The sequence below is a fragment of the Apis cerana genome, linkage group LG9, assembly GCF_029169275.1.
Source record: "Apis cerana isolate GH-2021 linkage group LG9, AcerK_1.0, whole genome shotgun sequence".
NCBI classification, from domain to species: domain Eukaryota; kingdom Metazoa; phylum Arthropoda; class Insecta; order Hymenoptera; family Apidae; genus Apis; species Apis cerana.
Window position 1 is genome coordinate 11,218,403 of NC_083860.1, and position 25,461 is coordinate 11,243,863.

A 25,461-nucleotide genomic window follows, 5' to 3' on the forward strand; every position below is an offset into this window, starting at 1 on the left:
TCTTCTCTCTCTGTCGGGAAGAAGAGGAGGAAAGAAGTGGAGCGATCGCAGTATCAAAGGAAGCTATTTGTTTTCAAACAGTTTTACGAACGATATCTAATGGTAGAAATTTTCTTGCTTCCTTTTTATCTCGAGTAATATATAAACGAGATTAACGATAGAAAATGGTTTCTTCGTACATTTTAATCTTAAAATTAATTAACTTTTTAAAAGTATTTTATAGATAAAAAAATTAACTTTCCAAATAGACTTTAATGCTTTCTAGGTTCGATGGAATACACATGCACTATTATCATTAAGATTAAAAAGAATATGATTTATTTTTTCACTTTGATCAATTTTTTATTTTTTTTTTTATTTTAAGTTGCCTCTCCACGTGTTTGTGATATTCTCCGATAAATCTGCGTTTAAATTTCATTTCCATTTCATAAAAAATGTAATTTTTCGCATAAACATCCGCAGCCTGGCAATTACTATTTAACGAAAGTGAGAAAGTGTTACACGTGTATTTTTTTTTTTTTTTGTTTCAATAACAAAATAGTAAAAGTTAAAATTCATAAAATCTATCATCTAGACCATTTTATTTAACCTTAATGATTTTTTTAATATTATCTCGACATTTTCATCGTACATGGATTCATCAAATCTTTTATTTACAATTTCCTTTAAAAAATTATTCACCTCGGTCGATTAAAGTCTCGATCGATGAAATTACGAGACAACAGATATCGTTTTAACAAATCAACAAGAAATCTGCGTCTCGTGGAAAACGCATGCCGAGGAGAAATAATAAAAACTCGGGAAAGTATTATGCCACGATGTATATATTGCAAGGAAGAACGATGGCGTAAAAATTGAAACGAGATTCGAATACGGATGAAATCGAGAAGTGTTTGCGATGCAAACGTCGGGCTAATGTTACCTCATTCACTTCGCCTTTCCGCCAATTTTCAACGATGTTTTTCGAAATCTTTTTTCACAAGCGAATCCCTCACAAATGCGAATCTCATTCTTTCACGAGTTTCTCGACTCGGAGAAAAGGAGAGAAAAGGAACAAGCGGAGAGACGTTTAAAAGAGAACTCGATTTAAAAAAAAAAAAGATTCGAACGATTATAAATATCGATCGTTTGGAGACGTTTGGACGATTTCGTTTCGCGCAAAGTTTCGTAAAATATAAAACGATCTCGAGGCAGTTGTAAGTGATTTGCCTATTCGATCGAGTGTGAAAGGAGATACGTTTTATCGTGGACCATGGAAAAGATGATTGTTAGAAACCGTTGTAAACGCGATTCGTTTCGACATTCCCGATTTTATCCCATCCCGTGAAAGGAAGGAAAAACATCTCCCTTCTCTATTTTCGAAAGATCGTAATCTCCACGTTCGATTGTTCGAATGTAGAACGATCTCGAATATAACATAAAAATTTTGATTCTGTTTCATCCTTACGGAAGAGAAAAAGTATTTTGTCTTGCGTTTCGTTGCAAAAATGCAACGTGTGTATATATATATCGAGAATTCGATGATTTCTTCCAGATCTGTCGGTGAATTTTCGTTTCCCTTCCCCCTCTTTTTAGAAGGAAAGCGTCTCTGCGAAAAAGAGGCGGGCCGTTAAAGGAGTGGAACGAGCTTCATCCTCGTGAATGGGACAGAGAACGGCGAGAACGAGGGGAAGAATGAAAGATAAAAATGAAAGATGATTTGTGCGTGACTTGTAAAGAATTTTCTCGTCTCGGATACTTGTTTGTGAAGACGTTTAATGGAAGACGTTGCGTGACGTGCGTGTTCGCATTGGATCGAGAAGAGATTTTTTCTTTTTCTTCCTTCCTTTCTTTCTTTCTTTCTTTGTTTCCTTCTTTTCGATTGCGCCACGCGCCGCGATCGAGAAAGAAATCGATATGCACGATACGTGTAATAGGCGACGGTTTCGATATGGGATGGGCAAGGTGCAACCAACTGTTCCAACGGCGAATCGTTCTCCATCGAGTAACGGTACTCGAACTAGTGAAATTTGCCCTAATTCTTCATTTCGCCGTTGATTCGCAACGATGTGCGTTCTCTCGCGTTTTATTTTCCCCCCTCCCCTCTCTCTCTCTCTTTATTCGGATCGTTAAGTTTCCGAACGATTTGGTTTGGAAATTCGAAAATTTGACGGGCGATTGAACCGATTATCGGATAAAATTTTGGAATAAATGTCGATTTACGCTCGTAAAGAAAATCATAAAATTTTCGTTAACTCGAAAAATAGATAAAAAGAAATATTTTCCCACAATCTTGTTTCCGAAAGAAGAAAGTCGAAGCGAAAACGGAAAGATTAGATTGGATCGAATTTTCGAATTTAATTGAAGGTTGTTCGTTCAACGGGATGATTATTCAACGTCTTGTACGTGCTCCCTTCTGTTTGAAATATTTTAAAGAACGAGGGGGATCATCGAATAAGGAAATGAATTTACAAGCGTGAGTAAAAGTTTAATGGACGAGCGTTTCCAATTTTATTTTAAGCGGTTGTCAGCGGTAAAAGAAGAAGAAAAACCTCGATAAATCATCCATTGATAAAGTCGAAACTCGATATGAGAGAGAGAGAGAGAGAGAGAGAAAATAAACGTGAAAGAGAAACTCGATCGCGAGACCGTATTGAGATTCGATCGAGTATTGAAAATTTCGATGTGTGAGTTTTATCGCCTTAATAAAAAAAAAAAAAAAGAAAAAAATTCTTCTCCCCATAAATGAGCAAGATTATAAATTGCTCACTATTACATCGAATCTTTGACTTTTATTTTACTTATAAAATTATAAAATCTTATCCGACTTTTAATTTTATTTATCTCGCGAGCGCCATTTATAAACCCGATTCTTTCGATTTCTCTTTTTCTTTCTTTTCTTTTTTTTTTTTTATAGAAATCTGAAATTACTTAGATCGAAAATTTAAACGAGAGTCGTTTCATTAATATGATATCTATACAGATGGAGGATCATCATGTATTTCTTGCTTCCAGATCCGTTATTTAATTCCGTTTAAATGAACACGGATTTTTATTCGTTCCAAGGAAAAAAGAAGAAGAGGAAGAAGAAGAAAAAGAAGAAACATCGTTACTTTGTTACACAATTCGTGTTTCAGAGATTTATTTAACAAATTTTCAACTTTCACTATATATCGTCTGGAGTACCGTTTATTCATCCTTGGAAAAAAATTAGTGGTCTTAAAACGGCCGACCGTGAAATTAATCATCGTGTTTTCTCACTTGGGCCGTGAACGGTTCCCTTCTGTAACGGCAAGTTCGAAAAATATCGAAAGACCGATTAAAAACCGATCTTTTCCTCGCCCTCGTGCATTAATTAACCATCGATCGATCGATCGAGCGATCTTACTCGCGCTTGTTCAACAAATTAAACCGTTAAAACTAAAATGGAAAGCGTTAAAAAGTTCAAACGTTCGTTGAACGACCGTTTTCCCCAACGTTCGTTTCAAAGCTGCCACTTTAAAAACGCGCGACGCGTAAAAATACGTTAAAGTAATAAAAATAAAGATAATCGGTTTTGAGGCGAAAATGAGAAATAGAATCGTGCGCGCGCGAAAGAAGAAGAAAGAAGGAAGCACAACAAAACAGGCCATTATCGTTAAAAACCCAAATGCTTGGATGGATAGATCGAGTTAACGACATAAGATAATGATTCGAGGACGATACAATTAAGAGATGGACAACATTCCAGCAAAGTGTTGTTTTATTGTACGTTGTGTCGATGTTTATTACGATCATGTGTTATACCAACAATATCTCTCTGCTTCTCATTTCCATTTAACATGTGCCATATAAGTAAGAATAATCCCGAAGGATTTTTGTAAGAAAAAAAAAATCAAATCTCGAATCGAAATGGGAAGCAAGAAAGAAAAAAGACTCTCCACTCTCGTCGTTGACGAGAAAAGGAAATATAAAACGAAATTGAATGGGATAAATCGGGTCTCGATCGTTGCTTGCATCCTGACTGTCACATCGACGGGACCATCGTCGAACGCCAAGAAGCCTGTCCTCTGGTGGGAGGCAAAACTCTCTCTCTCTCGAGCACAGCTGATCATTAAAGCTGCCGCTGGCCAGTCAAACTTTCACGCTCGGCTATATCCAAGCTTCGTGCGTCGCAACGCGTCCCAGTGCCTCGCAAAAGTTTCGCGGAAAATCGAATTTTTCTCCTCGATTTTTCTTCTTCCTTTTCTTTCCCTTCTTTTTTTCTCTCTCTCGTTTTTCTTCTTTCTCGCGCTCATCCGCTCGACCCTTGCCCCGAGTTCTCTTCAAACAACTTCCAAAAGTTCGTATTTTTACCGTTCAAACGTACGTTTATCGAATCGTTTTCAACCGAGGTATCCTCGATTCGACTCGCGGCGCAATGTAAATAAATCATCCGCCGATTTATTCGTAGCGGGGAAGGAGAAGAAAGGAGGAAGAAGAAGAAGAAGAAGAGAAGGAGAAGGAGGAGGAGGAAAGATATTAGGGATAGGAGAGGATGAGAAGGACGATTGTTGTTAATCGATGGAAAAGTATCGACCTTGGTGAAAGAGAATCGGCGGAGAGGAGCGTTGTTGTTGTTGTTGTTGTCGTTGGTCGTTGGAAGAAAAAAACTTGGTTCGTGGAAATGGTAAGGCGATCGATGAGGAACGAGTGCGCGAGAAAGGAGGAAAGCTGATACGCGTAAAAGGAAGAAAGTCGCGGACGAGGCTAGGCGTGAGGTAAGAAAAAGTGTTGCCGCCGATCGCCCTCCGACCGACCGCTTTTTTAAAACTTCTTAAATCGTTTCGACCGATTCGAAAAACGATTTTTCGAGAAAACAACGTTGCGCGGAACGACGTCATCGGTGTTCGCCTTATTCTTTTCGTATGTTCGTCACGGTTGTCGCGCAAGTTTCTATTCTATCTGGGACGACAAAAATTAAGAATCAAAAAGATCGAGATTTTTTTTTTTTTTTTTTTAAGACTCGGTATATTTCTTCGAGAGTCTTCGGACGAATAAACGAACTAGAAATAGAATTTTAAAAGAGGTAAATTTTTTTTTTCACCTCGATTCGTTCGTTCTCAATCGGCGAGCATCGATCGAGCGAAGAATTCGATCCTCAAAAGGCGTGAATTTCGGGCACGATTAGAAACGAGACCTACTTTCCATAATTAGTTATTCCAAAGAAATCTCTAATTATCTTTCCCAAGCATCTTCGAAACGTCTAATCTAACCAACCTTTCGATTTTTCTTCCAAACTATTTTTCCCAAACCTATCTCTCCCCTCCCCCTCCCCCTCCCGTTTAGATTACTTCGATGTTACTCGAGAGCTACACACTTGTTCTTCTTCTTCTTCTTCTTCTCACGTTCTCGAAAATTTTAACGTGCACCCGGATCATCGAATTTCATTGTCCGCGAAAGGACTCGGCATCCCCCTTTTATCCTATCAAGACCCGAGTGGTACGCCCCGACGAAATCGGGTGATCCATTTTTCGAGCGGAGGAAAGACGGTGGAACTGGAACAATTTAAAAGGGATAAGAAATATAGAGAGGATTGGGATCGAGGAGATGCTCGAAACAATCTTCTCGGCGAGATATCGATGAACATTGAAATTTTATCGGTTGTGCAGGCTTCGTCGAGTTAAAAGGGGAGGAAACGAGGAATATCTGGAGAATATTTCCCTTTCGACGGGATATCTCGTTGATCGGAAACGGAGAATTTGACAATTTTTTCCCTCCCCACCCTTCTTTATCCGCCACGCGCGTGTAAACACGAGGGTCGACGCGAGCGAGAAAATTAAATATACGTCATACGAGCATGGAAACACGTTCCATTCGGACGCAAACACGTCTCCAATTAGTATACGTTCCGTCCGCGTCTGCCTTTCTTTGAAATAGCGCGATGAAGAATAAATAAATAAATCATTACGCACGATCAGTCGCACCACGGCGCGGTTTCACAGGTTGAAAGCGAGATAAAGAATCACGGAAACGAAGCTGATCGGTCATGGTCCGCGTACTTCGTGTACAAATGACGAGGGAATAGTCGTCTCGAGGTTCCATGGACCTCCACCTTGCCCAGAAGAAAAACCGCCTCTTCTCCCCCTTCTCCCCCTCCTCCTCCAGACAATCGTCCGTTCCATGGCCGTTTTTTCTTCCCCCTCCCCTCCCTCTCGTCAACCCATCATTACAATGATAATGGATCAGCCTGTTTTTTCGAATCCTCCCGCTATGATGTGTGTACACCCGTGCGTCCTCGCCTGAAAAAAGGAAAAGAAAAAGAGAGAGAGGAGAAGGATAGAGGAGATCCTCGCGCCACGCTCGATTTATACACACTTCAGGCCGAGAAGCGAAAATAATCGTGGAAATAATATAATAAATATCCTGACTATAAAAGCGGTTGAGGATAAATAAGTACGCGAGACGCGGTGGGAGACAGAGGAAGGAAGACGGAGGAGGAAGAAGGTGGCACGAAGGTGTTGTGCTACTTAAAACGATGATACCGTTTCGAGAAGATGGTTCGAACGATCGCGTTATCGATTGATCGCCGCACAGTTTGAGCGGCGAACGAGGACGCGACGCGAGAAAGGAATACAAATACACGCGTACATATATAAATATAAATATATATATACATATTGGAAGAGAAGAAAAAAAATCGAAGAACGTTCGTAAAGATGAGGAATCCGATAGCGACGGTTGTCCTCTTCCTGCTGGCCGTCTCGATATTTTGCGATGGAACGACGCACGCCTACAACGTTCTAATGGCCACCATGGGTGGGACCAAGTCTCACACCATACCTTTCGTCGCGTTGGGTATCAGTTTGAAAACACGTGGACACAACGTGACCCTTTTAAGCGCATTTCCGGGACCAGCTGCGAATAATGGGCTGCAGGAGTTCGTCCCTCCCATTTTCGAGGTAACGAGCCAATTTTTTACACCGTATGTACCGAGGCACAGTGCCTCTCTCAACGAGAAAAATTTCCACGCTCCTAAACTAACGATATTAAATTCCGGCAATATTCCAATAATTATCGTTTCTCTTTGCTCAAATCGTTCAATTATATTCCTTTGTATGAGATATATATATATATATATATACGTATGGGGAATAGTTTCTAGATAAGCTTGCAGCTTCTAGTTTTCAATCGCAAGCTGTAAGCTGATTGCAGCAAGTTTGCTCGAGCGCGAGGACGCAGGAGGAGATTGTACAAAAGGGATTGGTTCGTGTTTGTATCGCGTGCAAACAGTTTGAATTATAAATCGCGGGAACGGGGAGAATCGAGGAGCATGGGGAATTTAGCGGACCGTGAACGGAGAACCTTCTGATTACCGACCGGCGATACTCGTGTGTACAAAGTGCGCGACAATTTTAAAATGTTAAATAAATAAAGAAAGAAATTATTCTCGAATCGATCGAGGAATCCAACACGTTAAGCGTGTATATAATTATTATATAAAAATTATATAAAAGAAGGACAATGGGATCGTCAGTGCGCGACAATTTTAAAATGTTAAATAAATAAAGAAAGAAATTATTCTCGAATCGATCGAGGAATCCAACACGTTAAGCGTGTATATAATTATTATATAAAAATTATATAAAAGAAGGACAATGGGATCGTCAGTGCGCGACAATTTAAAATGTTAAATAAATAATTCTCGAATCGATCGAGAATTATTAATTAATTATAAAAATTACAATTTAAAATGTTAAATAAATAAAGAGAGAAATAATTCTCGAATCAATCGAGAATTATTCGAATTCAACACGTCACGCGTGTACATAATTATATCATAATTATTATATCGTATAATTACAAAAATAATAAAATGTTAAATAAATACAGAAAGAAATAATTCTCGAATCGATGGAGGAATTGGATCGAGAATTATTCGAATCCAACACATCACGCGTGTACATAATTATATCGTATAATTACAAAAATTATAAAATAAATAAAATTAAATAAATAAAGAAAGAAATAATTCTCGAATCGATGGAGGAATTGGATCGAGAATTATTCGAATCCAACACATCAAAAAATTATACAAAAGAAGGATAATTTTAAAATGATCAATTTTAAATAAAGAAAGGAAGAAGTAATTCTCCAATTGCTCGATCGATAAAAATTATATTAAAGAAGTCGTAAGAAGAAGAATGTTGACGCGTGGCTCGCTTTTATATCGGCAGGCTTACGTCGGGAATTACACGTCTGAGTGGGACTTGGTCGGTGCGAGGTTCCGGGACGAAATGCCCATCTCGCCGTGGGACGCGATGCGATATGCCTGGGAGTCTTGCGAGGCGCTTCTTCGGGACGAAATATCGGTACCCTGGCTGAGAAGGGGCAAAGCCGATTCTCGCAAACGATGGGACGTTGCCGTGGTGGACGGAGCCTTCCCCGAGTGCCTTCTCGGAGTTCTCCACGGCGAGGGCGTGCCCATTATCATGCTCAACACGGTAAACAATTTTACTTCTCCGATTTCCTTCTCCTCTTTCCCCTAAATATCGAATTAATTTAGAATAATAACGGCGTATATCTCTATATAAAATTAAAAAAAAAAAAAAAAAAGAATATCTCGAGCAGAGTATATTTCTATATAAAATTTAAAGAAGAGTGTGTTGAAAAGAGTATGTGATACGTAAAGTTAAAGTGGCGATGTCCGGGCGCAGGTGGCCTTGTACAGTGGGTCGATAAGTCGGCAAGGGAACCCATCTCCATGGTCCGTCACTCCTTACTTCGGCAAATCCCTGACGCAAGACATGAGCTTCGTTCAAAGGATCCTGAACGCCGCCTGCCTCGTCAGTTTGAGGATAATGCACTGGTTCATGATCACCGGATACCTTCAACCGGTTCTGAGAAAGTATCTAGGTAGTATCGCGCTTTTACTTCTCGATTCATCACGATTTCATTCACGATGACTTTTTCTCCTCCTTTTCTTCTTTTTTTTCTGGGAAAGAAAAATAAAAAAAGAGAAAACTCGTTTCACAACAGGGAATCAATTACCCGACGTGCGAGATTTGACCACGGAGATCCCCCTGACATTGCAGAATAGTCATTACAGCGTGGCCGACTCGGTCCCTTACTTGGCGAACGTGGTGAATGTCGCGTGCCTCCATTGTAAACCCGCGACTCACCTTAGTCCGGATTTGGAGACCTTTTTGCAACGCGGTGAGTAGTTGTTTCGTAAATCAATTGGCATTGGTTAGCTGGCAAATTTATGCTCGGACCGCTTCTCGAGGTCGACGCGCAAATTTGACGTTTCAATTTTCACCATGGCCAGAAATTCAAATAAATGGTCACTCGAACAAATGCGCAAATTTCTCCTACGTTTTTCGCGTGTATATAATAATATAGAATAACAATAATATAAAAATTATATATATTATATAAAAATGTAATAATAATATAAGAATAAATACAAAATGTTTTTTTGATCGATGCCAAGTAGACGGTAATAGTAAATATTTCAACGAAATTTTAAAAAAAAAGATTACTTTGTCTTTTTCCCACGATCGATCCGTGATACCGAATGGGCCATTTTCGTCTAATTCCGAAGTTGGTATAATGGCGAAACGTTGGCGCAGGTTTCATCTTCGTTTCCATGGGTTCGTCGGTCCGCGCTTCGGGCATGCCCGAGGCGCTTCGTCAAATCTTCGTGGCAGCCTTTGCCACGCTTCCGTGCAACGTTGTATGGAAATGGGAAGGTATGAAGATCAAAGATCTGCCATCGAACGTCAGAACAGCGGCATGGTGGCCGCAGCAAGAGCTATTAGGCCACTCGAAGCTTCGAGCGTTTGTCTCCCACGGTGGACTTCTATCTCTGCACGAGGCCGCTTATCACGCTGCTCCCACCCTCGTTTTGCCCGTTTTCTGTGATCACGATGGAAACGCGGCACAAGCTGGTTAGTCGGATTTAAAATTGGGCAAATAATATTACGATAAATTTAAAGAAGAGAGGATTTTTCAAAATCGAGATAATTCTCGAAATTCTCGTTAACGTACGTTTGAGATACGATTTCTTTCGTTGCAGAAAAATTGGGTTACGCTTTGGTGATGGATTTGGCCGGAATATCCATCGGGAGTCTTCGCGATGGGATTCTCAAAGTGGCTGCAATTCACAATAATTCGTATCGAACAGCGGCGAAAAAGAGGAGCACGTTGTTACGAGATTTACCGATTAATCCTAAAAAATTGGCCACTTGGTGGGTGGAACATGTTGCCAAGTATAAAGGAGAACATTTAAAAAGTTCTACTAGGTAAGTTTTTCGATAAAGGTTTCTCTAAAAAAAGTTCACGCGATAATTAACAAGGAATATATTGTTCCAGGCATATGAGCGTTATTCACTATTATTCCATCGATGTGGTAATATTTTACGTGATAACATTAACGCTATTGATGTACGGATTAAAGAAATTATGCTGGAGGACTATATCCAAACAAGCTGTTAAGAAGAAAATTAATTAGACTGAATAGTGTCAATTTTATAGCGATGAAATTTTGTGAAATTGCGATATTTTTATATTTAACAGCATTCGATACCGTTGTGATCATATAAATGCCTTACAATCGTAATCGAAATGTTCTGTAAAAAAAAAATCTGAATATTTGATCACATTTCTATCGTGTTAAAAATGAAGGAATATCATTGTACAAATCGTCGTACAGATCTCTGTATTAACTACCGTCGATTACTGTTACCAAACAAATTTGAAACAAATTTTAAAATTTTACGATAGACGATATTTGTTATTATCATCTGTAAATAAATTAAAAAAAAAAACAAAGTAGTAAATATATAAAATATTTTTAAAATCAATTAAAAAAAAAAAAAAAAGATAATAATAAAAATAAAAATTTATCGCTTCATAATAAATATAGCGTTTAAATTTCGAGAATTTTATTGCGGTACGTTCGCTTGTTTGCAAACATTAGAGATAAAATTTTACGTAACGCGTTTTATATTTTTTTTGTTTTAGAACGAACCACGATTAAATTTGAATAAAAAGGATCCGTCATCGCGAACGCATTAATCACTTCTAACGAGTTTTTTTTATACGACCTTCATCGAGACAAATATAAAAAATAATACACGATACTGTCGTTCAAAACAATGATCCAACACCACAACAAAAAAATGTTAAAAACAAGTTACTAATACTCGCGCGATCAACATGACACTGACAACACACATTTTCATTTTCCCCTCTACGTACAATAAAGGATGGTGCTTCATCCATGATGTACGCACTTAAGGGGACTTATCGAAAGTTAACCTATCAGCATTGTCCACCATCGAAATTAAACTTCAGTTGCCATTCCGATCGTTTAAACGATAAATATTCACATTCGGGAGAATAACTTGGAAAATAGATGTAATCTTGTTCGACTATTTGCAGCTTCGATCATTTTATCGTCCAAATATATATTCGCGAGTAAACGATTAAACGTCGAACGATAATGGCAGAAGACAGGCGATGGAAGGAAGGGCTATCGCATCGTAGAATACGGTACTGATGTTAGTTAAGGGCTTTGTACGAATGGTGGCGCACAAATCGGATTCCCGACAAGACACGAGGAGGATACTCGTATTTCCACGACGCTTCTACGTCCATGACCCGTGGCGAAGTCGGCACTCGTTCACGATCGGATCAGTACCAGCTGACTCGTTCGTCAGAATGTTGGTGTGTGTTCTGTTATTGCGTTTTTGAGGGCTGCCTCGTATCAAGTGTTCTTTCGCCATCATTCTTGTGTCGATTCGTGTGCGCGAAGGCGATACGAGAGGCGGTCAGAGTTTGAATTGTGGAGCACGCGAGCACAGCCGAAAGGTAAATACGCGCTATGCGCGGTGGAATGCAATGTGTACGTGCGCGACAGTGGTGAGAATCGTGGTGTTTTGAAAGGACACGTTTACCCACGTGGAACACGATGCCAGTTTTCGGCGTGACTTGGCAAACTCGTTCGCGAGACGAAAAATAAGCGAATGGTCGAGGAAGGGAGAGAAGAGTCTGTGGGAAACGAGAAACGAGAAACAAAAGAGGACACTTGAACCGACGTAGTTGTGTAGCGGAGACAGAAAGAGAGATAGTGAGAAAGAAAAGAAGGGAAACGGAAAACGATGGAGCAAGATAGAAATAGCGGGGGAAAAGATAAAATAAAGACACGAAGAGAGGACTGACTTGACTGTTGTTCGATCGCGAAAACACGTGGGGAGCGACGCGGGAGTTCCACCCGTAGCGATGAACGTTCTATGGTCCGCTAAATGGGAGGACTCGTCGCGGGAGAATCCCTCGTATCGTATCTTGACGATCGATCGTTCCTCGGGAACGCGGCGAAGGTGCACGAGAAACGCTGGAAAACGGCATCCTGTCACACGAATATGCGCGAACGGTAAACGATGCTGCGCATACGAGCGTGTAGAGTTTCATACGGTGGCGGTAGGTGCGTGCTTCGTTTCTCTCGCAACTCGGGGGCCCTGTCGGTGACCGGAAAACAAACGACCGAGGTCGGGGCCGAAGTCCTCCATGCAAAATGCGCACGCTGGACACGCGTAACAACCGATGCAACAAACAAATGCTCTATACAGTATGGAGCTTCGTCCGTGTTGTGTGTCTGACGCGACGCTTTTACCCTCTTGCGCTTGCCTTTGGCGCGTGACGTAATCCATTCAAGCGCTTACTACGCAATACGGGACGCGGGCAGCAGCAGCCGGTTCTCTCTCTCTCTCTCTCTCTCTCTCTCTCTCTCTCTTTCTCACTCACTCACTCACTCACTCACTCTCACCAAACTATATCTCTTTCTTTGTCTCTAACCTAACCGTACGCTTCGTCCTCCCTTCTTTCTCCAACCCCCCTTCCACCCTGTCGAAAGCATCCCTTCTTTTTCTTATCATTCGATAATGGCGACGGGGAAGAAAACGGTCTCACAGCGTGCGTCGCAATTAATGTTTCTGACTGGTTTCTCCATTCGTTTCGCTCTTTTTTAAAAACTCCATATATGCGTTTTCTTGTCTTTTGTTCGTGGCACGTGTCTCTCGTTTTCGTTGTGTTTTTCTTCGTCTCTCGAGTTTAACCAACGATCGTGTATATATTGTGTATATATTGCATCGTACGGAAAATTCAGTAATAATTCAAGAATTTCGGAACATGGAATTTCGCACTCGTGACCACCCTTTCTCTATCCCCTCCCTTCCACCATTCCCCTACTGTGCTACGAGTTTTCCTAACACTGCAAGTGAATTACGTGTTCTCGCACGATCGAACGTGTTGAGTCGCGTTTGTTGTGTCGCGTGTAGCATATACGCGCGTTGTCGAACGCGTCGCGCGTGAATACCGCGTAGTTTACGGTGTCGGGTTTAAAAAAGCAATCCGAGGTGCGCCAGTGACGATAACATGGTCGCCTTGTACGGTATCTGATATACTTGTCCGATTCGTGAAGTTTTGTTCTTAGTTATCGTGAATTCACACTTCCGTTCTACGATTTAAATTATTAATCGTACGAGAAACGATTTTTCAAATCGATAAAAAATATATATATATCTATATATATATATAGCACAGTTACGGTAGATCGATACCGTCAATTATGATTTCTCTTCGTTCATAAACGTGATACTATCGCGAGGTGCGTATCAACAACCTGTTCGAAGGTGGGATAAAGTAAACAAGCGGCGCGTGGACCGCGCAGAGGCTGCTACGATGATGGCGTCTCATCGCTTTAACCTTCGAGGAGTGGTTCTTTGTCTTTCCTTCCTCTTTACGTTTTACTTTATTTTACCGGGTTCGCGATGCTAACTACGCATTAGAAGCAACTACGAATCATCGCGTCTGTCGAAGGAGTGCGCGCGCGCGCACGTGTACACGCACACGTACTCGCGCTGTTTTATCCTAAACGGTAATCCGTGGAGCGAAGTGTCGGAAGGAAAAGGACGGTATTTCGTGGTCTATCGAGTAAATGCTTGTCTTTTGTGAAATCTCGTACAGACGAAACCTTGAAAAAGTTCCGGCTAAGAAACGACGTAGAAAAAGAGAATTAGCGTGTGGTCGCGTGTTTTGTAATCGGTCGCGATACACTATACATCGTTCCAGCTTCTTTTCTATGTGTATTTATACACATATATCTTTACGCGTGTGTACGTGTGTAAAAATTATTTCCCTTCATAGTTTACTTTATGTCTATTTTTGTTATTTACGCAGTGATTTCGGACTATCGGCATGCCGAGTAATGCGGGACACACGACAGTGGTGCTCCGGTAGTGATTGTGTTATCGACGTGTCATCATCATCGTCAACATCGAGGACGATCGACACGGATCCACTTCGCGGCCAGGAATGTACGTAATATTTATGAGACACGTAAGTATTGGCGCGTGAAAAGTTCGAGCACGTTCCTCAATCGGCGATTTGAACGGTTTCCACGATAATTGCGCGCAACAAGCAATCATGTCCCATACTCGCTCGAATTGCGTGTCGGTCAAAGTGTGTCGAAGAGAATGTTATTATGTTTCCTGATGTCTAGACGTTGATTTTTCCGATTGAAGGTGCTTCCATGATAGCTTCGCGATTAAATATTTAGGTTATAGAATAATTAATTTGCTTCGAAGATAATTATTCATTTATTGTTATTTCGAGTAAACAATCAAATTTTTTATAGATACTTTTAATTTAGTTTTAATCTATGTAAAGATTAATATTTACAGATATCATACAAGTATATTTTTCATGATATGAAAAAGTTTTTTTTCTTAGGAATTGTTTTTTTCTTTTTTTAATACCACGAAAATAAATTCGAAAAATAGAAAATCGATCGAAATTTTATGGGAGTATTTATTACAAGTACGTATAAAATTTATACGATTATTATCGTTCTTTTAAATTCTAAAATTTTATTTTGTTTTCTAATTCTACAATTATTTTATTTGTTTCATTAGCTTCCTTCTTTATTCGAAGTTTATCGTTTTAACGAGTTTTAACAGAATATATTTGACGCGTGCATACACAAGAAAATGTTCGACTCTAATTTTGCAACACTTGCTCCGCGCACGCGTTTATCACGTGTTATCAATGTTTTGTCTTTTCTATTCTATGCCGATATATTTTTTGCATACGCGAAAGAAGTTTGCGCGTATCGTTGACCGCATATGCATAAAAAATTCATTGTGTGCTCTTCGCCGTGACATTCGATAAGTCGGAAGCAATTGAACGCAAATAAGAACTTGCTCGTGCAATTCGAGGAACGAAATGATCGTTTGCGTTGAATTTGACGTACGAACAGTGTTTCGTACATCTAGTAAACACGCTACGAACAATTAATCGAACAATCGAGGCCATGATTTTTACGATAAACGAATATTCGTAAACAAGATTCGATTAATTAATCAATTATGTAACGCAATTATTATAAACGAGTGTGCACATCGATAACGAAGATCGTTAAATTTGAAAGAAAAGATATCGAACGTGCGACGAACGTTAAATTTAACGTCGCACGATAAATTTTTAGTGGTCATTTAATTCGGTCGATTATATAAATAAAAAAAAAAAAAAAACGTCAATTCAATGTTAATCTTGTTAAGTTATTTATAGTATAGTTGTGTGTAGTGTCGTGTACACGATGAAAAATCGAATGTCACGTGACCGTGCATCAAAGCTAAACGCGATTTAAGCGGATCGTAACTTGACGAGGAAATATCGTTACGCAACGATATTCTGTGACTACGATTATCTTAGGAATTATAGCCCGTTAACAGGGAGTGTGTTACCTCGTAAACAAAATTCTTATCGTAGATCGTTCTATCGAGCATCCTTGCGTAGCTGCCAGAATTTCGTTCGGATGCCGAGTAAATATGGCCGACCACGTTACGTTTGCCACGCGACGAGTACAGAGGGCTGTAGCGTAAAAGGGAAAAAAGCGCGAAAAATTTCGGCCATTGTAAACAATACTGCATCGTAAAATACCGATTACGTAATTCGAAGATAAAGAGGCGACTCGAGTGTTTAGAAGATTTCCCGTTTAACGAATGCCAAAATATTTCCCGTGTATTTTCGATTGTATATGTGTACTTGCGTCCGATCGGCCCCATTATCTCAGCCTCCGGTAATCAGTCTTTGGTCTAAAAATAACGTCGACGTGTCGCGACCGGTAAAAAAGAAATACAAACGAACTAATCGGAGAGTGTGCCGGAACTCGATAACGATCGCGAGAAAACATCGTTGAGATCGTGGAACGGAAACAACGACGCGACATTTAGTTTCAAGGGCTCCGTGTGTCTGTCACTGTTATGATGATCTCGTTAGTGCCGCAGTCTGGCGCGCTTGGTGGGGGCGCTGTTTGGTCGGGCAATGCAAAACGAGATCTATCGATAAAAAACGATCGATGTTTCGTGTAAAAACATCGAGCGAACGCCAAAGGCGGATTTTTAATAGTGCGATGGCGTTTACGTAATACGCGAATCGATTTAAAAAATTTGACGCTATGATAAAAAAAAAAAAAAAAAAAGAACACAAGAAACGAATACCTCGTTCCGATAACGTTATCGTGACCATGATGCAATTTCTTCGATTTTTATTATGCTCTATCGATTCATTCTCTCATGAATGAAAAACGATATTAAGAGTATTAGAAAAATATCTTTCTAAATATAATACTTGATCCAATTCTTCGTGAATTTTCTAGTTATATCTAGTCCTATTTTTATCGTGGCAAAATTAAATGTAATAAATAGACTCGCCGTGAATTTTATTTTGTATAAAAATAATATTTGTTTAGCGGATAACTTGGATAATGATCATCGATTTATCAAATATTTTTCTATATACTTGGATTCATAATCACCGGCTTATCTTAAATATTTTTCTACGAGTGAATGAATAGCGTTTTCATAATTCTACGACTTTGCTCCCAGTCAATAGCATGCGTGGTATTCGTGTTATCAGGCGGCCAACAACTAGTAACAAACTAATCGAAAACGAAAGTGGCGTTGTGGAAATATCCATTCACTGTGCTATTCCATGTTCGTCCATTGGAAAAGTGGAAATTTCCTCGTGTGGGGATTGCAACTGTGTCCCGTCATCTAAGGTAACTTCAGCGGATGGAAAACGAAATTGTTACGTTCAAGGACGATGAAAGTGACGTACAATTATCGTCGTGGTGCTCTTCTTACGATCGCCCCGAATGATTAATCAACTCGATTCGAATCGTGACGCGTTAAAAATCATCAGAGTTGATTTTATGCAACATATCGGTTTTCCAAGTTTTTTGTATGCGTAAAATGAATCGAATGTTCGGAATTTCGTGGCAAATTGACACAGGAACGAAGGAATGAAGATCTTTTAAGAATCAAAGAAAAAATTATATTTTTTAGATATTTATTTTAGATTTTTGGTATATTCCTTTTTTCTTTCTTTCTTTCTTTTTTTTTTACCGCCTTGTTTCCTTCATCATATCCAAGTTTATAAGTTTGTTTGTAAGAGAATCATCAAAATGATATTTATAATTTACGAGAAAAATATATTCGTTTCTCTCGGGAAAATAAAAGATAAAATATTTTCTTGATTCTGATAAATTTGTAAAGTAAAGAGAGTGCAAGCGAAATTCTCATCTTTTTCCGTTCGAAAAATAGGTCATTTGTCTGAAAATTCAGAAACAAAGGACGTTTGCACCGTTTCATTCGAGAAACGGAGTGTAAAACCAACGTACGACACGTTCTCTAGTCTGGCCGAGCATCGCAATGCGGAAAAACCGAGTAACGGTAAACACATTTTATTTCGAACTTCTCTCGGTCCTCAACTGTTAAAGGAAAATCTACATTCCAACGGTTGAAAATAAACGAATGAACGAATTGTTGTCCTTGATATCGTTACCTATTTCTTCCATAAAAAATAATTGTATCACAACACAAATCGTATAATTTACATTTCGATGATACATTATTACAATATAAGAAAAATAATCGCTTTGTTCATCACTACTATTTCACGATTAATTAATCTTTCTTCTCGCTAATCAAATTCGATACAATTCTCCACTATTCTCTATTGTCCAATATTTAAAACTATTTAAATCGAATGGAAGGAAGATCCAGTCCGTGAACCGACCTCCCTGGCTGCTCCGAAACCAGCCTTCACCGTTCATCGCCCATAGATCTCAGTGAATCAACCCGTGCATCGTGGCTAAATAAAATCGACCGAAAAGGACACACGCGTCTCGAACACGTGGCCATATAAGACCGAGAGGGATCTATCGCCTCGTAAACAACATCTTGAACGTTTTCCAAGTGTTCGTGCGTCGGTGCTGCAACGAAACGCAAGCTCCACTGGAGAAGAAAAGACCGAGGAACGGTCTCTTGAACTCTTGACACGCGTAATTTCGCGCGAAAGCGACGCGTGGGCCCAGCTAGCAAGCTTTGAAAACCGTCTACCAGTTACTCGAAACTCGATTACTCTCGCCCGCGTGGAACACCAGCTATGCCCAAACACGATCCAAGATAGGATCGAAATCGCCGATTCCGCGATATCCGATCGCCACGTCGCGTTTCGTCACGTCGAAATTGTGAACGGCGGGAAGGACACGAACGTTGCCACAACGCGACCCTGTCGAAATTTCCATAAGTCATTAACCTCTGATACCAGAGCACTTAACCGACCTCCTATTATGCGGGGCTCGATAATCATTCAAATCGGCGATCCGGTTATGTAGATGCATTGCGCGTATTATTACGCTCGGACCTATTCCACCAGTTTTCCAATTTCCGATTAATGACCGATTTCAGCAGACAGTACCTGTTACTGGAGGAGGCCGAGAACAACTTATTTTCACCGGAGAAAATTTCGTTTGCTTTAACGTCCACCCCGTTAATAAACGAGCTGTATACAAAGCCTCGAATTGGGCGAAATTGAATTTATCGCGTCTCTTTAGAGATAGATTCGCGGCGGAAGGCCTCGAGTTACCGATACGATTAATCGGCCAGCTAAACTAATTCCACCCACACGAATTCTACGGGAATTCTAGCGGAATTAATCGACTCTCCCCCGACGTTTCAGCGAGTGGAGCATCGATAGAATTAGAATCGAGCGAATTCTTGCATGCCCTTATCCCAATCCGATCTTCTCCATTCGTATCGTCGTAGCAGCCGTCCCTCGGATGACGCCTGTTGCTTCTCTTTACGGCTCCTCTCCGCGCATCTCGCAGTCCCCGAAGGAAAAATTCTCCTCGAACGGGGCGGGGAAACTCGTGGATTTTCGTTACTCCATTTTTATTATTATCCTTCCCCATTGTCTCGCGCGGGGAGAAAAGAAAGGCTGGTATTGTGTCGAAAGCCGGAGAGACAGAAGCGGTGAAAGTCGATCTACTTGTGGGGAGAGGGGGGATACCAAGGAAGTTATAGTTTAATGGATACTAATTTCGACGAAGGCGCTCGCATTTCTCCGATACAGCCGCGTCTCCTTTCTTCTTTCTTCCGCGATAGAGAGAATGGATCACTTTCACGCGCGATAATAAAGAAAGAACGCGTGCAACAGCCGAAGATCGAAGATCGTAAACGTTGTTCCCTCCTTTCCCCCCAGTTTATATCGTATTTGAGAGTGCACTGGAAAAATGCTCGAATCACTCTCCTTAGTTACGCACTCGTTTGGTGTATTAAACGGCGGCAGGGTGACGGGAGAAGAGGGGCAAGTGCGCGGCATTTTCGTGGATCGATCGAATATCGTTTCCCGCGTCGTTAACCTTTGTCCACGATGCGAAACGATGCCTACGTCCGATGCAACCAATTTTCGGCCCCTCTCCCTCCAACCACGCCACCTGTGCGTGTCCTGACCCACAATCCCGCAACTCGGATTTCTCTATCCTCGTCGCCCGCGCTTATACACCGCGCGGTGATCGTTGTTTACGCGCTTGAACACTATAATTCGTGCTTCTAGAAATAATCCAGCATTATCTCCCCGGCTGCGCTCGTCTTGCTTTCGCGCGCCTCGCTAAACCGGCCGTGTCCTCGTTTCGAGATAGAGGCCCGAAAAAAAAGATAAAAGAATTTCTTCCCCGTAGAAAGTTGTAACACGTTCCTCGATGAAATCGAAATCGTCCACGTCCCGAGCGATTTATTCTTGCATTCCTCGCTTCTCGTCTCTTTCTGAAAAGTGGGGAGGAAAAGTGGAAACGCGGGAGGGAGAGGGATCGATTAAAATTTGTTGGAGATAAATTCGCCTAACAATTTGTGGAAGTGGAAGTCGCACACGTTAACGAGCTCCTCTTGATTCGTCCTTTAAGGTAACATTTCTACCGCGTAATTTCGCACGGTCGTGCAATAGTAAAAACGGCGCGTATATCATCGCGCGACAACGTATAATTATGATTAAGCTAATTATATCGTTACGGGGCGTATATTTCATTCCATGGTCACCTGTTCGTCGCGTGGTTAAACGCGGGATACATGTTTTTCCTTTTCTTTTCTTTTTTTCTTTTCTGTTTTTTTTCCCCCCCTCTTTTTTCCGCCACTGCTAATTAACATCCCCTCATCCACTATAATCCAACGAACATTGTTTCCAATTTCACTGGTGGATTTTAATTGCATCGATATCGCGCCCGTTCCCGATGATACCGGCCAAATTAATTGCTTAATCAATCCGTACCTTGTTCGTTTAATTAATTACAGAATATTTCGCGTTTAATACGCTCGGAATCGCAATTTACCGAGTCGAATAATTATTGTTGCCTCGGCCATCATTATCGTTACAACGTTATCGCGAAATGCCCGATTTTCGAATCGGACCACTCGTTTTAAACGTTTTTAATAACGTTTATTACGCGATCGGAATGCGGAATTTCGTTCTCGTTACGCCACCTTTCTTACGAAATTATTCGAGAGCTGTCCTTCTCAAAAAATTTCCACGAGCGAATAATAATAATAAATGATCGATGGAACGATTAATGGTTAATGGCCGCGCGACGTTGTCGCATTTTGGCGCGCGCAAAGACAAAATGGACGCCGCGAGGAATGTTCCGGACGGATTCCCGAGCTGGAAAGTTTCGATGCGAGGTTACAACGTCATGTCCATCTAATTATGGTCCGGTTAGCACGACGCTTCGCTCGTCGTGAGTCAGCTGTTGACGTTCTTTCAAACGGTATTTGCTCTAGCCCTCCGTCTCACTTCCTGTGCCTCTTCCCTTTACACCTTTAGACAATGGAAAGTGTCATCGACTTGCCGCATAAATCGTAAAAATCACGGCCTCGTAAACATTTATGTATGCGATCTTGGCCAGGAAATGTGTGGCACAATCAGTGGAACGAGATGATTCCCCTCGTAGTGGAAAAGTAACGCTCTTTTTTGCGCTTCGAGTTTCTTCGAATCATTTTTTTTTTTCTTTTTCGTTTTCTCCTTCGTATATATATATATATGTATATATCTTGTGCAAATATTTTTTTTTCTCGTACTCCTTGCTCTTTGCTGTCGTCGTTGCGTCAATAAAAGAGACCGGAAATGGGTTACGTGAGAAAATAATATCGTGATAAAGTTGAACTTTTTGTCCTCGAGCTACGAGACGCGTTGATTCCGAAAGTACTTTCTCCTTTTTTTTTCTTCTTCTTCTTCCTTCCTTTCTTTTCTTTTCTTTCGGTTTGATCTTTGATAAGAAGGTTCGCCGTAAAAAGGAGGGTTTATCTTGACTTTATGGGTTCGTGAGGCGAATTATCTTGGGGTGAAATTTACTTTATAGCATTCTTTCTCTCTCTCGTTTTATTTGAACGAGTAGATTATGAAAGGGCAAATTTGTACGCATTATCAAAGTTGAAATACTCAGACTTCGGAGGCTTTGCAACAGTGTGAATGAAACGCACCGCGGATAATAAAAATAAGTCCGTGCCGTAACGGATTTTCTTATCGTTATTATTGTTATTATTATTATTTATTTATTTATCTTTTTTTTATTATTCTAATTTATCCGCTCGTACTCGATCGTTCGTATCACGAGGAACGTTAGAACGAACGAATTATTTAAAATTCTCTTTTCGTACGAACGAGCAGATTACGAAAGGGACTACAAATTTGCACGCCAACTAACACCAAAGTATTCGAAATATGCATATCGAAGATTTTGCAACGATGGAGTAACAAATCAATGTATTAAAAATATGTCAAAAAAATTATCCAATAAGTTGTTCGTATCACGAGGAAACGATGGAACGAACAAATTTAAAATTCCTACAATAGAGAATATGTACAGAATTCGTGGTGGGTATATACGCGCGAAGGTCGTAAAAGGCAGGAGAGTCTCTCTACCGGCACTGTCGAAATCTGTATTAGGTTGTAAGACGTTGCACGACATCTACATTCTCGCACGCGTCGCACGGGCGGAGATCGTAAAAAAAAGATGACGTTAGACCGTTGAAATTTCATGGACGCGTGACGAGTGTTCGAAAGTTGCATATTCATACGGATAGGGCTTAAATATTGCCACGAGATGTCGATGCGTTCGTCCCTCGTTCCACCGAAAATACACGCGCGCCACATACACGCGCACGTCCATCACAATGATGAAATAACGTTTCCGTGCAACTACGTACAGTCGGCCCTGGGCCGCCTCTGGCTGGCATACTTTTCGTGCTAGGAACCAGCCTACGTGCTGCATGCCAACCTGCTCCCCCGATGCGTTAATTAACTTTGCAACATATCGTGAAATCCGTCGACGAGAATGTTGATCCTTTTTCTTTCTTTTTCTTTTCTTTTTCATTCCTCGCGATTTTCTTCTCTTTCTTTCCTACGATTTTCTAGTTGAATACCTAGCAAGACCCGTTGTTTTGCCTCCCGCGTCAATTTGCCAATTCGTACACGGAATATTATTAACTGCCTCGCTCGAATTTACGACTACCTGTCCCACACGCCAACCGTTAATAATTTAAAACGAATTTAAAATCTGGTGTTTTTTTTTCTTTTTCTTTCTTTCTTTTATTTTTTTTTTTTTTTTATTTTTACATCACGTTCTACCTTATCGTCCATTTCCCCGTAAGAAACGGCGGTGTTATGCACGAGAATTTGGAATTTTTTCTCGAAAAAAAAGTTTCTCGATTTTCCAACGGGAATAAGAATATATTTCACGTACGCGTTGATTCTCTCTCTCTCTCTCTCTCTCTCTCTCTCTCTCTCTCTCTCTCTCTCTGTACGAATCAATGTCTCCGACATTCTTCGAATTGTACGCGGTAGGATATTTGTAAAAAAAAAGAAAAAAAAAGAAAAAAAAATTATAAATACACGTTAAATAGGTATACACGACTATTTATCTTATGGCCATTAATAATTCAAACCGACTTAAACCTGTTTACTTGGAAACTGTTCGCCTCTGTGCGTGTGCGTGTGCGTGTGTTAACCGGCACGGTTGTAATATCGGATTGATCGAAAGTTGGATGAAGGTATTTAACAATTTTTAAGTGTTGTTTCTACGATAGCCGAGGTAGGATTCCTCTTAGGAATCGCGAATTGCTGAAAATAATTCGAAGGTCATTTGCAAATAGAGCGTCGAATAACGTGTTACATAGCCGGCTCTACGCTGCAACTGCTGCTTACGATACGCTAAACGTATTATCGTTAACTCTCTTACCCTTACCCTTAACCTCTGCCCGTCTTACATCCGACCGTGTTCTCCCCGTTTTCTTCCGTTCCTCTTCCAATCTTCTTCTCCCCCCTTCTCTTTTTTCTCCTCCGTGAAATTCGAGGCGCAATTTCAATTCGAGGCGCGTATCCACGAGAAATCGGTCGACAGTGGTGGACGATAAGAAAGCTAGAGGGAGACGAGGCCGATCCGCTGTCGGTTATCAGCTCGTTATCGGCGCTGCGTCAACTTATGAATGGGCGGGATCGTGACAGCTCGCGTGTGTGTATATACGTGCGCGTGTGTATACACGATTTCGGTCTCTCTCAATAGCCCCGACCGAGTATTTCGAGAGCGAGGAATTAATTACGAGGCGTCGTACGAAAGAGGCATCGACCCTTTATTATCTCCGTACGCCTCTTCCCCCATCGTCTGTTTTTCAACGGAGCGTGGATTATCTCGCGGACGTATCGTGTAACGAGGAAAATCAACGCTCGAAAATCACGTTGGAAGCAGGGAATCTCGTCCTTTTTCTCCAATTGGTCGATCGATCGATCAGTTATCGCGATTAGATCCCATCGAGAGAGGATTTAAAAAAGAAAAGGAAAAGGGAAAATTTCAAATTTTTCGTCGTCGGAAGATTAAACGCGTAACGAAACGATAATGCGATTATTCTGGGATGAAAACAAAAATAAATATCGATCGATGTACTCGGCCGTGTACATGGAAATACATAACTCGCGTTTATCGTAATTTGTTTCGGAACGGAGATCGGCCCCAATTTTCCCCAATTAATCGTCTTCATTCATTGAAATTCTCCAATGGGACGATTTATCGATGCCCGCCAACAGGGAGAATAAAGTGTGTAAATTAAGTTCCACGCGGAATTGATTCGATAATAAACTATTTCACGATTTTAATTTCAATGAAATCAGAAAAAAAATAAAATGCGTAATTACGAGTTTCCAGTTTCATTTCATTTGAAACGAAATTGCGTCTCTCTCTCTCTCTCTCTCTCTATATATATATATATATACATATATATATATATAGATAAGAAACGATGTTATTCGAGATTAATTTCACATTAGTTTCCAAATAAACGTGTTGTTTTGATCTTCCTTCTCAATGAAGAATTTTATCTTCCTTTTCAAACATTTATCTTTATCCCCTTCTTTAGATTATGAATGAACGAAAGAAAAAAAAAAAAAAACACGTTTCTCCCTCAATATTCTCAACGTCGATCCACAATTTAACATCCACGTTTCCTGCCGCTACCGTATAGAAATAGAAATGAATGGATCCCCCCTCGCCCGTTTAACGATACATATAAATTTAATCAATAGCTCGCCAACAGTTTTATTATTCGAATATCATCTTTTCCGCGAGTAATGTGGAATTTCCCTGGCAACCAGACCGAAACGATCAATTTCTCTTCGCTGGAATTATCCCTCTCTCAACTTGAAGAGAAGGGGCGGGAGAACGGGAGAAAAGAAAAAGAGGATATTTCATAAAGAATCATCAACGTGTCGTTTAACGTGTCTCGTGATGGAACAAGGCGAGATATAAATTCGAATTTTCGGTCGGCGAGACACGACGCAGATACGGTGGCCTCGCTATCGAGGGAGGTCCTCGATTTTGGTGCAAAAAACACGTTCCAAGCTCGACGGTGGTGCAGCGTAATTACACGTGTCACGTAAATATACATAAACGAACCGTGGAGGAGCGCGGCAACTATGTACGCCTTCTCTCGATATCTTGCATACACGTGTAGCAAAACTATCATTTTATCGAACCACGTGTTCCAGCTGTTTTAACGAATCCGCTAGGGGGGGAGAGACGCGTTTCATCGCTTTCCTTTCTTTCTTTCCTTCCTTCTTTCCTCCCTCCCCTTCCTCCTC

The 25,461-nt window shown here is 40.6% G+C and overlaps 2 protein-coding genes and 1 long non-coding RNA gene across 8 annotated transcripts in view; 2 read left to right on the top strand and 1 right to left on the bottom strand.

Moving 5' to 3' along the window:
• The first annotated feature begins 3,039 nt into the window (after positions 1 to 3,039).
• LOC108000527 (UDP-glucosyltransferase 2) lies at positions 3,040 to 11,008 on the top strand. Of its 2 annotated transcripts, none has more exons than XM_062079667.1 (8): positions 3,040 to 4,718; positions 5,610 to 6,899; positions 8,175 to 8,441; positions 8,655 to 8,853; positions 8,977 to 9,153; positions 9,570 to 9,887; positions 10,016 to 10,241; positions 10,312 to 11,008. In XM_062079667.1, exons 2-8 carry the CDS (start codon positions 6,657 to 6,659, stop codon positions 10,448 to 10,450), a joined length of 1,569 nt encoding a protein of 522 aa, XP_061935651.1. In that variant the 5' UTR covers positions 3,040 to 4,718; positions 5,610 to 6,656; the 3' UTR covers positions 10,451 to 11,008. The 2 variants fall into 2 exon arrangements, with proteins under 2 accessions (XP_061935651.1, XP_061935652.1); XM_062079668.1 differs by having other exon boundaries at positions 3,040 to 4,300.
• LOC133666706 (uncharacterized) lies at positions 7,519 to 10,318 on the bottom strand. Of its 2 annotated transcripts, none has more exons than XR_009831200.1 (4): positions 10,160 to 10,318; positions 9,988 to 10,093; positions 9,480 to 9,855; positions 7,519 to 8,932 (listed from the first exon to the last, which is right to left on the bottom strand). It is a non-coding gene; the product is annotated as an uncharacterized LOC133666706 (long non-coding RNA). The 2 variants fall into 2 exon arrangements; XR_009831199.1 differs by lacking the exon at positions 10,160 to 10,318 and having other exon boundaries at positions 8,096 to 8,482; positions 8,624 to 8,932; positions 9,988 to 10,127.
• A 665-nt stretch (positions 11,009 to 11,673) lies between the features above and the next one.
• LOC108000589 (insulin-like peptide receptor) overlaps positions 11,674 to 25,461 on the top strand; it is a 36,492-nt gene continuing 22,704 nt past the window's right edge. The window contains exons 1-2 of one of the 4 annotated variants that reach the window (XM_062079660.1): positions 13,643 to 14,114; positions 14,179 to 14,337. The gene's annotated coding sequence lies outside the window, so the exon portion shown is untranslated. Of the gene's footprint in view, positions 11,812 to 13,642; positions 14,115 to 14,178; positions 14,338 to 16,923; positions 17,060 to 25,461 lie in introns of those variants that run through there. The other 3 variants (XM_062079661.1, XM_062079658.1, XM_062079659.1) reach the window with 3 other exon arrangements.

Coding starts and splice junctions, on each gene's coding strand:
- LOC108000527 (XM_062079667.1), top strand. CDS start 6,657: ATGAGGAATCCGATAGCGACGGTTGTCCTCTTCCTGCTGGCCGTCTCG. Junction 6,900..8,174: donor TCGTCCCTCCCATTTTCGAG/GTAACGAGCCAA, acceptor TTATATCGGCAG/GCTTACGTCGGGAATTACAC. Junction 8,442..8,654: donor CCATTATCATGCTCAACACG/GTAAACAATTTT, acceptor GTCCGGGCGCAG/GTGGCCTTGTACAGTGGGTC.